At 48.2% G+C, this 13,111-nt stretch overlaps 1 protein-coding gene across 1 annotated transcript; it reads right to left on the bottom strand.

The window, feature by feature from the left end:
- Positions 1–626: 626 nt before the first annotated feature.
- On the bottom strand, positions 627–12,904 carry LOC121554191 (translation initiation factor IF-2-like). The gene is made up of 3 exons (XM_045211781.1): positions 12,761–12,904; positions 4,729–5,517; positions 627–640 (listed from the first exon to the last, which is right to left on the bottom strand). The coding sequence occupies exons 1-3, from the start codon at positions 12,828–12,830 to the stop codon at positions 627–629; spliced, it is 873 nt and encodes a 290-aa protein (XP_045067716.1). The 5' UTR covers positions 12,831–12,904.
- Positions 12,905–13,111: the final 207 nt, after the last annotated feature.

Here is a 13,111-nt window from a genome sequence, read left to right on the forward strand (position 1 = left end):
CAGGTGTGCCTGGTTTGGATGTAGTTCCAGCATCAGGTGTGCCTGGTTTCGCTGTAGTTCCAGCATCAGGTGTGCCTGGTTTGGCTGTAGTTCCAGCATCTGGTGTGCCTGGTTTGGCTGTAGTTCCAGCATCAGGTGTGCCTGGTTTGGCTGTAGTTCCAGCATCAGGTGTGCCTGGTTTGGCTGTAGTTCCAGCATCAGGTGTGCCTGGTTTGGCGGTAGTTCCAGCATCAGGTGTGCCTGGTTTGGCGGTAGTTCCAGCATCAGGTGTGCCTGGTTTGGCGGTAGTTCCAGCATCAGGTGTGCCTGGTTTGGCGGTAGTTCCAGCATCTGGTGTGCCTGGTTTGGCGGTAGTTCCAGCATCAGGTGTGCCTGGTTTGGCGGTAGTTCCAGCATCTGGTGTGCCTGGTTTGGCGGTAGTTCCAGCATCAGGTGTGCCTGGTTTGGCTGTAGTTCCAGCATCAGGTGTGCCTGGTTTGGCTGTAGTTCCAGCATCAGGTGTGCCTGGTTTTGCGGTAGTTCCAGCATCAGGTGTGCCTGGTTTGGCGGTAGTTCCAGCATCAGGTGTGCCTGGTTTGGCAGTAGTTCCAGCATCAGGTGTCCCTGGTTTGGCGGTAGATCCAGCATCAGGTGTGCCTGGCTTGGCGGTAGTTCCAGCATCAGGTGTGCCTGGTTTGGCGGTAGTACCAGCATCAGGTGTGCCTGGTTTGGCGGTAGTTCCAGCATCAGGTGTGCCTGGTTTGGCTGTAGTTCCAGCATCTGGTGTGCCTGGTTTGGCTGTAGTTCCAGCATCAGGTGTGCCTGGTTTGGCTGTAGTTCCAGCATCAGGTGTGCCTGGTTTGGCTGTAGTTCCAGCATCTGGTGTGCCTGGTTTGGCTGTAGTTCCAGCATCAGGTGTGCCTGGTTTGGCTGTAGTTCCAGCATCAGGTGTGCCTGGTTTGGCTGTAGTTCCAGCATCAGGTGTGCCTGGTTTGGCTGTAGTTCCAGCATCAGGTGTGCCTGGTTTGGCGGTAGTTCCGGCATCAGGTGTGCCTGGTTTGGCGGTAGTTCCAGCATCAGGTGTGCCTGGTTTGGCGGTAGTTCCGGCATCAGGTGTGCCTGGTTTGGCTGTAGTTCCAGCATCAGGTGTGCCTGGTTTGGCTGTAGTTCCAGCATCAGGTGTGCCTGGTTTGGCTGTAGTTCCAGCATCAGGTGTGCCTGGTTTTGCGGTAGTTCCAGCATCAGGTGTGCCTGGTTTGGCGGTAGTACCAGCATCAGGTGTGCCTGGTTTGGCTGTAGTTCCAGCATCAGGTGTGCCTGGTTTGGCTGTAGTTCCAGCATCAGGTGTGCCTGGTTTGGCTGTAGTTCCAGCATCAGGTGTGCCTGGTTTTGCGGTAGTTCCAGCATCAGGTGTGCCTGGTTTGGCGGTAGTACCAGCATCAGGTGTGCCTGGTTTGGCTGTAGTTCCAGCATCAGGTGTGCCTGGTTTGGCGGTAGTTCCAGCATCTGGTGTGCCTGGTTTGGCGGTAGTACCAGCATCAGGTGTGCCTGGTTTGGCTGTAGTTCCAGCATCAGGTGTGCCTGGTTTTGCGGTAGTTCCAGCATCAGGTGTGCCTGGTTTGGCGGTAGTTCCAGCATCAGGTGTCCCTGGTTTGGCGGTAGTTCCAGCATCAGGTGTCCCTGGTTTGGCGGTAGTTCCAGCATCAGGTGTGCCTGGTTTGGCTGTAGTTCCAGCATCAGGTGTGCCTGGTTTGGCGGTAGTTCCGGCATCAGGTGTGCCTGGTTTGGCGGTAGTTCCAGCATCAGGTGTGCCTGGTTTGGCGGTAGTTCCGGCATCAGGTGTGCCTGGTTTGGCTGTAGTTCCAGCATCAGGTGTGCCTGGTTTGGCTGTAGTTCCAGCATCAGGTGTGCCTGGTTTGGCTGTAGTTCCAGCATCAGGTGTGCCTGGTTTTGCGGTAGTTCCAGCATCAGGTGTGCCTGGTTTGGCGGTAGTTCCGGCATCAGGTGTGCCTGGTTTGGCTGTAGTTCCAGCATCAGGTGTGCCTGGTTTGGCTGTAGTTCCAGCATCAGGTGTGCCTGGTTTGGCTGTAGTTCCAGCATCAGGTGTGCCTGGTTTTGCGGTAGTTCCAGCATCAGGTGTGCCTGGTTTGGCGGTAGTACCAGCATCAGGTGTGCCTGGTTTGGCTGTAGTTCCAGCATCAGGTGTGCCTGGTTTGGCGGTAGTTCCAGCATCTGGTGTGCCTGGTTTGGCGGTAGTACCAGCATCAGGTGTGCCTGGTTTGGCTGTAGTTCCAGCATCAGGTGTGCCTGGTTTTGCGGTAGTTCCAGCATCAGGTGTGCCTGGTTTGGCGGTAGTTCCAGCATCAGGTGTCCCTGGTTTGGCGGTAGTTCCAGCATCAGGTGTCCCTGGTTTAGCGGTAGTTCCAGCATCAGGTGTGCCTGGTTTGGCTGTAGTTCCAGCATCAGGTGTCCCTGGATTGGCGGTAGTTCCAGCATCAGGTGTGCCTGGTTTGGCTGTAGTTCCAGCATCAGGTGTGCCTGGTTTGGCTGTAGTTCCAGCATCTGGTGTGCCTGGTTTGGCTGTAGTTCCAGCATCAGGTGTGCCTGGGTTGGCTGTAGTTCCAGCATCAGGTGTGCCTGGTTTGGCTGTAGTTCCAGCATCAGGTGTGCCTGGTTTGGCGGTAGTTCCAGCATCAGGTGTGCCTGGTTTGGCTGTAGTTCCAGCATCTGGTGTGCCTGGTTTGGCTGTAGTTCCAGCATCAGGTGTGCCTGGGTTGGCTGTAGTTCCAGCATCAGGTGTGCCTGGTTTGGCTGTAGTTCCAGCATCAGGTGTGCCTGGTTTGGCGGTAGTTCCAGCATCAGGTGTGCCTGGTTTGGCTGTAGTTCCAGCATCAGGTGTGCCTGGTTTGGCTGTTGTTCCAGCATCAGGTGTGCCTGGTTTGGCTGTAGTTCCAGCATCTGGTGTGCCTGGTTTGGCGGTAGTTCCAGCATCAGGTGTGCCTGGTTTGGCTGTAGTTCCAGCATCAGGTGTGCCTGGTTTGGCTGTAGTTCCAGCATCAGGTGTGCCTGGTTTGGCTGTAGTTCCAGCATCTGGTGTGCCTGGTTTGGCTGTAGTTCCAGCATCAGGTGTGCCTGGTTTGGCTGTAGTTCCAGCATCAGGTGTGCCTGGTTTGGCTGTAGTTCCAGCATCAGGTGTGCCTGGTTTGGCGGTAGTTCCAGCATCAGGTGTGCCTGGTTTGGCTGTAGTTCCAGCATCAGGTGTGCCTGGTTTGACGGTAGTTCCAGCATCAGGTGTGCCTGGTTTGACGGTAGTTCCAGCATCAGGTGTGCCTGGTTTGGCAGTAGTTCCAGCATCAGGTGTGCCTGGTTTGGCTGTAGTTCCAGCATCAGGTGTGCCTGGTTTGGCGGTAGTTCCAGCATCAGGTGTGCCTGGTTTGGCAGTAGTTCCAGCATCAGGTGTGCCTGGTTTGGCTGTTGTTCCAGCATCAGGTGTGCCTGGTTTGGCAGTAGTTCCAGCATCAGGTGTGCCTGGTTTGGCTGTTGTTCCAGCATCAGGTGTGCCTGGTTTGGCTGTAGTTCCAGCATCTGGTGTGCCTGGTTTGGCGGTAGTTCCAGCATCAGGTGTGCCTGGTTTGGCAGTTGTTCCAGCATCAGGTGTGCCTGGTTTGGCTGTAGTTCCAGCATCTGGTGTGCCTGGTTTGGCTGTAGTTCCAGCATCAGGTGTGCCTGGTTTGGCTGTAGTTCCAGCATCAGGTGTGCCTGGTTTGGCGGTAGTTCCAGCATCAGGTGTGCCTGGTTTGGCGGTAGTTCCAGCATCAGGTGTGCCTGGTTTGGCTGTAGTTCCAGCATCAGGTGTGCCTGGTTTGGCAGTAGTTCCAGCATCAGGTGTGCCTGGTTTGGCGGTAGTTCCAGCATCAGGTGTGCCTGGTTTGGCAGTAGTTCCAGCATCAGGTGTGCCTGGTTTGGCTGTTGTTCCAGCATCAGGTGTGCCTGGTTTGGCTGTAGTTCCAGCATCAGGTGTGCCTGGTTTGGCTGTAGTTCCAGCATCTGGTGTGCCTGGTTTGGCGGTAGTTCCAGCATCAGGTGTGCCTGGTTTGGCTGTAGTTCCAGCATCTGGTGTGCCTGGTTTGGCTGTAGTTCCAGCATCTGGTGTGCCTGGTTTGGCTGTAGTTCCAGCATCTGGTGTGCCTGGTTTGGCTGTAGTTCCAGCATCTGGTGTGCCTGGTTTGGCTGTAGTTCCAGCATCAGGTGTGCCTGGTTTGGCTGTAGTTCCAGCATCTGGTGTGCCTGGTTTGGCGGTAGTTCCAGCATCAGGTGTGCCTGGTTTGGCTGTAGTTCCAGCATCTGGTGTGCCTGGTTTGACGGTAGTTCCAGCATCAGGTGTGCCTGGTTTGGCTGTTGTTCCAGCATCAGGTGTGCCTGGTTTGGCTGTAGTTCCAGCATCTGGTGTGCCTGGTTTGGCTGTAGTTCCAGCATCAGGTGTGCCTGGTTTGGCTGTAGTTCCAGCATCAGGTGTGCCTGGTTTGGTGGTAGGTCCAGCATCAGGTGTGCCTGGTTTGGCTGTAGTTCCAGCATCAGGTGTGCCTGGTTTGGCGGTAGTTCCAGCATCAGGTGTGCCTGGTTTGGCGGTAGTTCCAGCATCAGGTGTGCCTGGTTTGGCGGTAGTTCCAGCATCAGGTGTGCCTGGTTTGGCGGTAGTTCCAGCATCAGGTGTGCCTGGTTTGGCTGTTGTTCCAGCATCAGGTGTGCCTGGTTTGGCGGTAGTTCCGGCATCAGGTGTGCCTGGTTTGGCGGTAGTTCCGGCATCAGGTGTGCCTGGTTTGGCGGTAGTTCCGGCATCAGGTGTGCCAGGTTTGGCGGTAGTTCCGGCATCAGGTGTGCCTGGTTTGGCGGTAGTTCCGGCATCAGGTGTGCCTGGTTTGGCGGTAGTTCCGGCATCAGGTGTGCCTGGTTTGGCGGTAGTTCCGGCATCAGGTGTGCCTGGTTTGGCGGTAGTTCCGGCATCAGGTGTGCCTGGTTTGGCGGTAGTTCCGGCATCAGGTGTGCCTGGTTTGGCGGTAGTTCCGGCATCAGGTGTGCCTGGTTTGGCGGTAGTTCCGGCATCAGGTGTGCCTGGTTTGGCTGTAGTTCCGGCATCTGGTGTGCCTGGTTTGGCTGTAGTTCCGGCATCTGGTGTGCCTGGTTTGGCTGTAGTTCCGGCATCTGGTGTGCCTGGTTTGGCTGTAGTTCCGGCATCTGGTGTGCCTGGTTTGGCTGTAGTTCCAGCATCTGGTGTGCCTGGTTTGGCTGTAGTTCCAGCATCTGGTGTGCCTGGTTTGGCTGTAGTTCCAGCATCAGGTGTGCCTGGTTTGGCTGTATTTCCAGCATCTGGTGTGCCTGGTTTGGCTGTAGTTCCAGCATCAGGTGTGCCTGGTTTGGCTGTAGTTCCAGCATCAGGTGTGCCTGGTTTGGCTGTTGTTCCAGCATCAGGTGTGCCTGGTTTGGCTGTAGCTCTTACAGGGCTTTCTGTAGATGCCAGTGGGGTAGTGCTTGCAGAAACTGCAGTAAAAACAGAAATCCCAGTAAGCTTTATTTACAATGATTTCTATTGCTACATAGTTTTATATGACTTACAGTACCAGTCAAAAGTTTGGACACACCTAATCATTCAAGGTTTTTTTTTTGTTTTTTTTAAGTATGAAATAACACATATGGAATGATGTAGTAATCAAAAAAGGGTTAAACAAATATTTATTTTAATATATATTTTAGATTTTAGATTCTTCAAAGCAGCCACCCTTTGCCTTGATGACAGCTCTGCACACCCCCACACCATCACACCTCCTCCTCCATGCTTCATGGTGGGAACCACACATGCGGAGATCATCCGTTCACTTACTCTGCGTCTCACAATTACATTTATATTTACATTTTAGTCATTTAGCAGACGCTCTTATCCAGAGCGACTTACAGTTAGTGAATGCATACATTTTTTATTTTATTTTTCCTACCCCCTGTGGGAATCGAACCCACAACCCTGGCGTTACAAACGCCATGCTCTATCAACTGAGCTACATCCCTGCCGGACATTCCCTCCCCTACCCTGGACGACGCTGGGCCAATTGCGCGCCGCCCCATGGGTCTCCCGGTCGCGCCGGCTACGACAGAGCCTGGATTCGAAGCAGGATCTCTAGTGGCACAGCTAGCACTGCGCTGCAGTGCCTTAGACCACTGCGCCACTCGGGAGACTACACGGCGATTGTAACCAACATTTTCAAATTTGTACTCATCAGACCAAAGGACAGATTCCCACCGGTCTAACGTCCATTGCTCGTGTTTCTTGGCCCAAGCAGGTCTCTTCTTCCTATTGGTGTCCTTTAGTAGTGGTTTCTTTGCAGCAATTTGACCATGAAGGCCTGATTCACACAGTCTCCTCTGAACAGTTGATGTTGAGATGTGTCTGTTACTTGAACTCTGTGAAGCATTTATTTGGGCTGCAATTTCTGAGGCTGGTAACTCTAATGAACTTATCCTCTGCAGCAGAGGTAACTCTGGGTCTTCCTTTCCTGTGGTGGTCCTCATGAGAGCCAGTTTCATCATAGCGCTTGATGGTTGTTGCGACTGCACTTGAAGAAACTTTCAAAGTTCTTGAGATTTTCCGTATTGACTGACCTTCATGTAGTAAAGTAATGATGGTCTGTCGTTTCTCTTTGCTCATTTGAACTGATCTTGCCATAATATGGACTTGGTATTTTACCAATTAGGGCTATCTTCTGTAACCCCCCTACCTTGTCACAACACAACTGATTGGCTCAAACGCATTAAAAAGGAAATAAATTCCACAAAATAACTTTTAAGAAGGCACACCTAATTGAAATGCATTCCAGGTGACCACCTCATGAAGCTGGTTGAGAGAATACCAAGAGTGTGCAAAGTTGTCATCAAGGAAAAGGTTGGCTATTTGAAGAATCTCAAATATACAATATATTTTGATTTGTTTAACACTTTTTTTGGTTACTACATGATTCCATTAGTGTTATTTAATAGTTTTGACGTCTTCACTGTTATTCTACAATGTAGAAAATAGTAAAAATAAAGAAAAACCCTTGAATGAGTAGGTGTTCTAAAACTTTTGACCGATAGTGTATATAAATTATGACAGAAGGAGAAGTGTATCCCCTCAACAAAATAGTTTCTGGATAATATCCAACTTCCAGCTATTTCCTCCCCAGACCGGAACTACTTAGATATTCCACTAATGCTGTGAGGTAAAGTGCCTGGTTAGGTTGAATAATTCCCAATATTTCTAAATATGGTTATTTAGAAATAACTTCCATTGCGCTAATGACCTTCCGCATACCATGAACACCGCCTTAATCACTCTCCTACTCTAATAATAAAAATATTCCGATTTCTTTGATTAACACAGATGTAAAAAAAAAAAAAAAACTATATCCAGCAGATTAGATACGGTACTTCCCAAAATAATACATTCCAATCAAACAGGTTTTATGAAAGGCAGACACTCTTCAGACAACACCATCATGCATTTTGCCTCCCAAACCAATTTTCCTACCGCAGGACTAATGTTGGATGCAGAGATGGCATCCAGTATGAAGGAAATTAGAGGTAGTTTTGTGAGCCAATGCTAACTAGCATAAGTGCAATGTCTGGAAGTCTGTGGTATCTACTAGCATGGTAGAGGGCCTAAGATCTAACAAACAGTTATTCTTGATAGTTCAGAACAAAATAAGGCAGAGAAATATAGATAGTAATAATAAAAGTAACAGATACTGGTTACACACTCACATTCAAATCACCAAAAAGATAGGTGAGATCGAGCTGCATACTCTTACGTATATCCTGTCTGGAACCATAACGTAGTCCAACGTGTGTGGTCGCACAGATACCAAACAACATACTTTTCCTTGGACAAGTGAGGGTAATACGTCATCCACATTCTAAATACAAGGTGTTATTATATACACATCTCAACACTTTTAACCATGTCATTTAAAGTCTGTTTACATTGCTTCCTTGAGGAAATTAGTTTTTGAGGCACTTTGTTCAGTTCGTTGCTTTCCAATGGAGAAGCTCCTTTACTGAGCTGTAGTCATCCTCAGTCTTCATCGGGACCCTGCTGAGTCTCAGTCTTCATCGGGACCCTGCTGAGTCTCAGTCTTCATCGGGACCCTGCTGAGTCTCAGTCTTCATCGGGACCCTGCTGAGTCTCAGTCTTCATCGGGACCCTGCTGAGTCTCAGTCTTCATCGGGACCCTGCTGAGTCTCAGTCTTCATCGGGACCCTGCTGAGTCTCAGTCTTCATCGGGACCCTGCTGAGTCAGTCTTCATCGGGACCCTGCTGAGTCAGTCTTCATCGGGACCCTGCTGAGTCTCTGACCTTAATGCTGATAGGAGAAGCTTTGAAGTAAACAGGAAGAGAAGGTAAAGGGAGAAGGGTTCCTGCATGTTCCCCCTCTGTGCTCTCTAGCTGGGGGTTTATCCTTGTCTTCTGTTGGATGTGTTGGTGCGTCACTGCTCTACACTATTACCTACAGCTGAAAATAACTTTGGGTGAATTTAGTTTGGTGGTCACTCACCGGGATCCTTTGTTTGAACTTCCAGAAGCAGTTCTTATTCATCCCAAAATTCTGATGCCGGAGAAGAGGAAGAAGAAGTGGGTCAGACTCAGAACCAGCACATTTAACCAAGAGGACTGGGAACATGGACGTGCGTAAACAGACCAGCTATGACCTCCGCAAGGAAATCAAAGAGGCACAACATCAGTACAGGGACAAAGTGGAGTCACAATTCATTGGCTCAATTACAGATTATAAAGGGAAAGCCAGCCATGACATGACCACGACGCCGCGGACACAACGCCGCGGACACGACGCCGCGGACACGACGCCGCGGACACGACGCCGCGGACACGACGCCGCGGACACGACGCTGTGGACACGGACAAACTAAACGCCTTCTTCGCCCACTTTGAGTAAAACAACATTGTGCCTCCGCCGCGGGCCCCGCCGCTCACGAGGACTGTGTGCTCTCGTTCTCCGTGGCCGACGTAAGTCATTTAAGAGTGTTAACCCTCGCAAGGCTGCCGGCCCAGACGGCATCTCTAGCCGCGTCCTCAGAGCATGTGCAGACCAGCTGTCTGGAGTGTTTACGGACACATTCAATCTCTCCATATCCCATTATGTTGTCTCCACTTGCTTCAAAATGTCCACCATTGTTCCTGTACCCAAGAAAGTGAAGGTAACTGAACTAAATTACTATCACCCCGTAGCATTCACTTCTGTCATCATGAAGTGCTTTGAGAGGCTAGTTAAGGATCATGTCACCTCCACCTTACTCGACAACCTAGACTCACTACAATTTGCATACCGCTCCAACAGATCCACAGACAACGCAATCTACAGCACCTGGTGACACAGGAAGGCCAAGAAGATCAACGAGGACCTGTTACTAGCCGGCTACCACTCGGTACTCTACCCTGCACCTTAGAGACTGCTTCCCTATGTAGATGCCCTATGTGCATAAGTCTCATCTCACTCAACAAATAGCTGCAGATGACCTTATGCCTGTTAGCTCTTTCATTGGCGGCTTGGGTTAATGCACTTAAATGTGTGAAGTATGATTTATTTATTTTTTACACAATTCACATTTGGGTACAGGACTCGTGTCCTGACATTCTGGTTTCTTTCAGAAACATGGTTAAATGGTTTTGTCTCTGATAAAGACATTGAAGTAAACGATTATCATGACAGATTACAGAAAGGGGGAGGAGTGGCCATATATGTCAAATCTAATTTCATGGCATTCCAATCTTTAAGTATTTCTGTACCCAAGAAATTTGAGCTCCTGGTTGTAGATGTGTCCATAAACCAGAATACACATTGTTACTGGGATTTACCACCCCCCTGCTGCCATGGCGGATGCTATTGGTGCTCTAACTGAGTCTTTAACACCTTTTCTGTTCTCAGAGTTGGTCATTTTAGGCTATTTGAATCTGGATTGGCTATCCCCGACCTCAGATCAATTTAAGAGTATATGCATTGATTTCAATCTGACTCAATTGATCTCAAAGTATTTGCATATGATCTCAGTGATCATTGTCCCATACATAGTATGTATTAGAGATATGAAACAGCAAAATAGTAATCCTGGTTTAATTAAGAAGAGAAATTGTAAAATGTTCTACTCTGATTTAGCCACCGTCTCCTGTATTCCTAACGCTGCGTTGGCTCTAGAAAATGTATCCTCCATATTTATTCCTCTGGCAGATAAACACACCTCTTTTAAACAATTTAGAGTCAATGATATATCTAACCCTTGGTTTTCTTCTGAGTTATCTGAGCTCATTCAGATGAGAAATCAGGCCTGGGTTGAAGCAAGGAAGGAAAACTGACTCTATAGTGGACCGGCAATCTTTCAGACAATTGAGAAATAGATTATCTCGATTAAGAAAGCTAAATCAAGCGACTTCTTAAGAACCCAGGGCCAACCGCACCAGCATATGGTCTCACAAGGGGTCTAAGGATCTCATCTCGGTACCTAATGGCAGTCAGGCTACCTCTGGCAAGCACATGGAGGGCTGTGCGGCCCCCCAAAGAAATGCCACCCCACACCATGACTGACCCACCGCCAAACCGGTCATGCTGGAGGATGTTGCAGGCAGCAGAACGTTCTCCACGGCGTCTCCAGACTCTGTCACGTCTGTCACGTGCTCAGTGTGAACCTGCTTTCATCTGTGAAGAGCACAGGGCGCCAGTGGCGAATTTGCCAATCTTGGTGTTCTCTGGCAAATGCCAAACGTCCTGCACGGTGTTGGGCTGTAAGCACAACCCCCACCTGTGGACGTCGGGCCCTCATACCACCCTCATGGAGTCTGTTTCTGACCATTTGAGCAGACACATGCACATTTGTGGCCTGCTGGAGGTCATTTTGCAGGGCTCTGGCAGTGCTCCCCCTGCTCCTCCTTGCACAAAGGTGGAGGTAGCAGTCCTGCTGCTGGGTTGTTGCCCTCCTACGGCCTCCTCCACGTCTCCTGATGTACTGGCCTGTCTCCTGGTAGCGCCTCCATGCTCTGGACACTACGCTGACAGACACAGCAAACCTTCTTGCCACAGCTCGCATTGATGTGCCATCCTGGATGAGCTGCACTACCTGAGCCACTTGTGTGGGTTGTAGACTCCGTCTCATGCTACCACTAGAGTGAAAGCACCGCCAGCATTCAAAAGTGACCAAAACATCAGCCAGGAAGCATAGGAACTGAGAAGTGGTCTGTTGTCACCACCTGCAAAACAGTCCTTTATTGGGGGTGTCTTGCTAATTGCCTATAATTTCCACCTGTTGTCCATTCCATTTGCACAACAGCATGTGAAATTTATTGTCAATCAGTGTTGCTTCCTAAGTGGACAGTTTGATTTCACAGAAGTGTGATTGACTTGGAGTTACATTGTGTTGTTTAAGTGTTCCCTTTATTTTTTTGAGCAGTGTATATGAGCAAAAAATATTATATTTTATTTGGAACGGCAAGCCAGACAGAATTAAACAGGCCTATTTATATAATGAATATGAACTCAGAGGGCAGAAATTATTAAATATTAAAGCATTTATTTTATTTTTTATTTAACCTTTATTTAACCAGGTAAGCCAGTTGAGAACAAATTTGGTAGTACAGTTTTCTCTTGTTATGTAATTCACTGACAGATCTTTATAACTATTTATAACTATTTATAACCTGTCAGAAATTTCCAGCTGAACAACTATCCCATGTTAGATAGCAGCTGTAGAAATCTTGTAGTTATTACGTGCCCATTGAGTTCTTGACCCCCAGGGTTAAATGTTAAATGTTCTCTCTGCCCAATGGCAAAATGTGTAGAATTGCAGGAAATTAGCTGCAAAAAGTTATTTCTGCCAATAAGAGGGGTATTTTACTCCTCTTGTGTTAGTTACTATTTGTATTTTTATTAATAATTTTTAACTCTGCATAGTTAGGAAGGGCTCGTAAGCAAGCATTTCAAGGTAAAGTCTACACCCGTTGTATTCGGCTCATGTTTGATCAATTACATTTGATTTGAACAGTTTGGGGTCGCATCGGTCGTGAGTTGGGGGTTTGTTACTACGCCGATAATGACAATATCCATCCTGACCTTTGCTACCTAGGAAATGTGTGTGACGGGTAGTTGAGTACCCCTATTATAGACTTTCATAAACTAATATTGAACAGGTTATAAACTTTCATAAACTAATATTGAACGGGTTATAAACGTTCCTAAACTAATATTGTTCAGGTTAAAGACTTACAATATAAACTGTAATATCGAACTCATTATAGAAAAAATATAATATTGATCATGTTATAAATGTTTTATATTGAATATGCTATAAAATCCCATAAACCCCTGTGTTATTGATCAGCTGAGTGAATACACAGGCAGATAGCTGGCAAAGAGATCCAGGAGGAGTGTTATCAGTTTTCAATAATAAACATTTTGAAAATGTTTCCTGTTGTTATTATTGATCACGTTATAGACTTGTATAAACTGTAATATTGAACAGGTTATAAACTGTCTTTTTGAAACAGCATTAGACTTTCATAAATTGTATTATTAAACCGGTTACAGAGTGTAATATTTAGCACATTTTAAACTTTAATATTGAACATGTTATAAACTGTGATTAATTGTTATATCGAACAGATTATATATGTTGAACCGGTTATAAACACTTCTAAACTGCAATAATTGGTTGCCTATTGTAAAGTGTCTATCAGCAAAGTAACCGTTCTCACCAGCAGCGATACACAAGCAGATGATTAGCCCAGAGATCCAGGAGCGGATGACGCTGGCATTAGAGGCCATGATGATCGTCTAGGTCCAGGTATCTCTCTCTCTCTACGATCCTTAGTCGTGATCCACTCACTGGTGGATGTACCTCTCTGTCAGACTGGTGTACTGAATGCAACACACACCTGCACTCTACACACACCCCAAGGTGTCCAATATGAGTCTGTTTAACCCTTGGACCCATTCATTTGTGTGTGTGTGTGTGTGTGTGTGTGTGTGTGTGTGTGTGTGTGTGTGTGTGTGTGTGTGTGTGTGTTTGGACCTACCTGGGTCCACGTAGCTATTGTCGTAAGGGG

Source organism: Coregonus clupeaformis, chromosome 39 (genome assembly GCF_020615455.1).
Source record: "Coregonus clupeaformis isolate EN_2021a chromosome 39, ASM2061545v1, whole genome shotgun sequence".
Classification (NCBI taxonomy): Eukaryota; Metazoa; Chordata; class Actinopteri; order Salmoniformes; family Salmonidae; genus Coregonus; species Coregonus clupeaformis.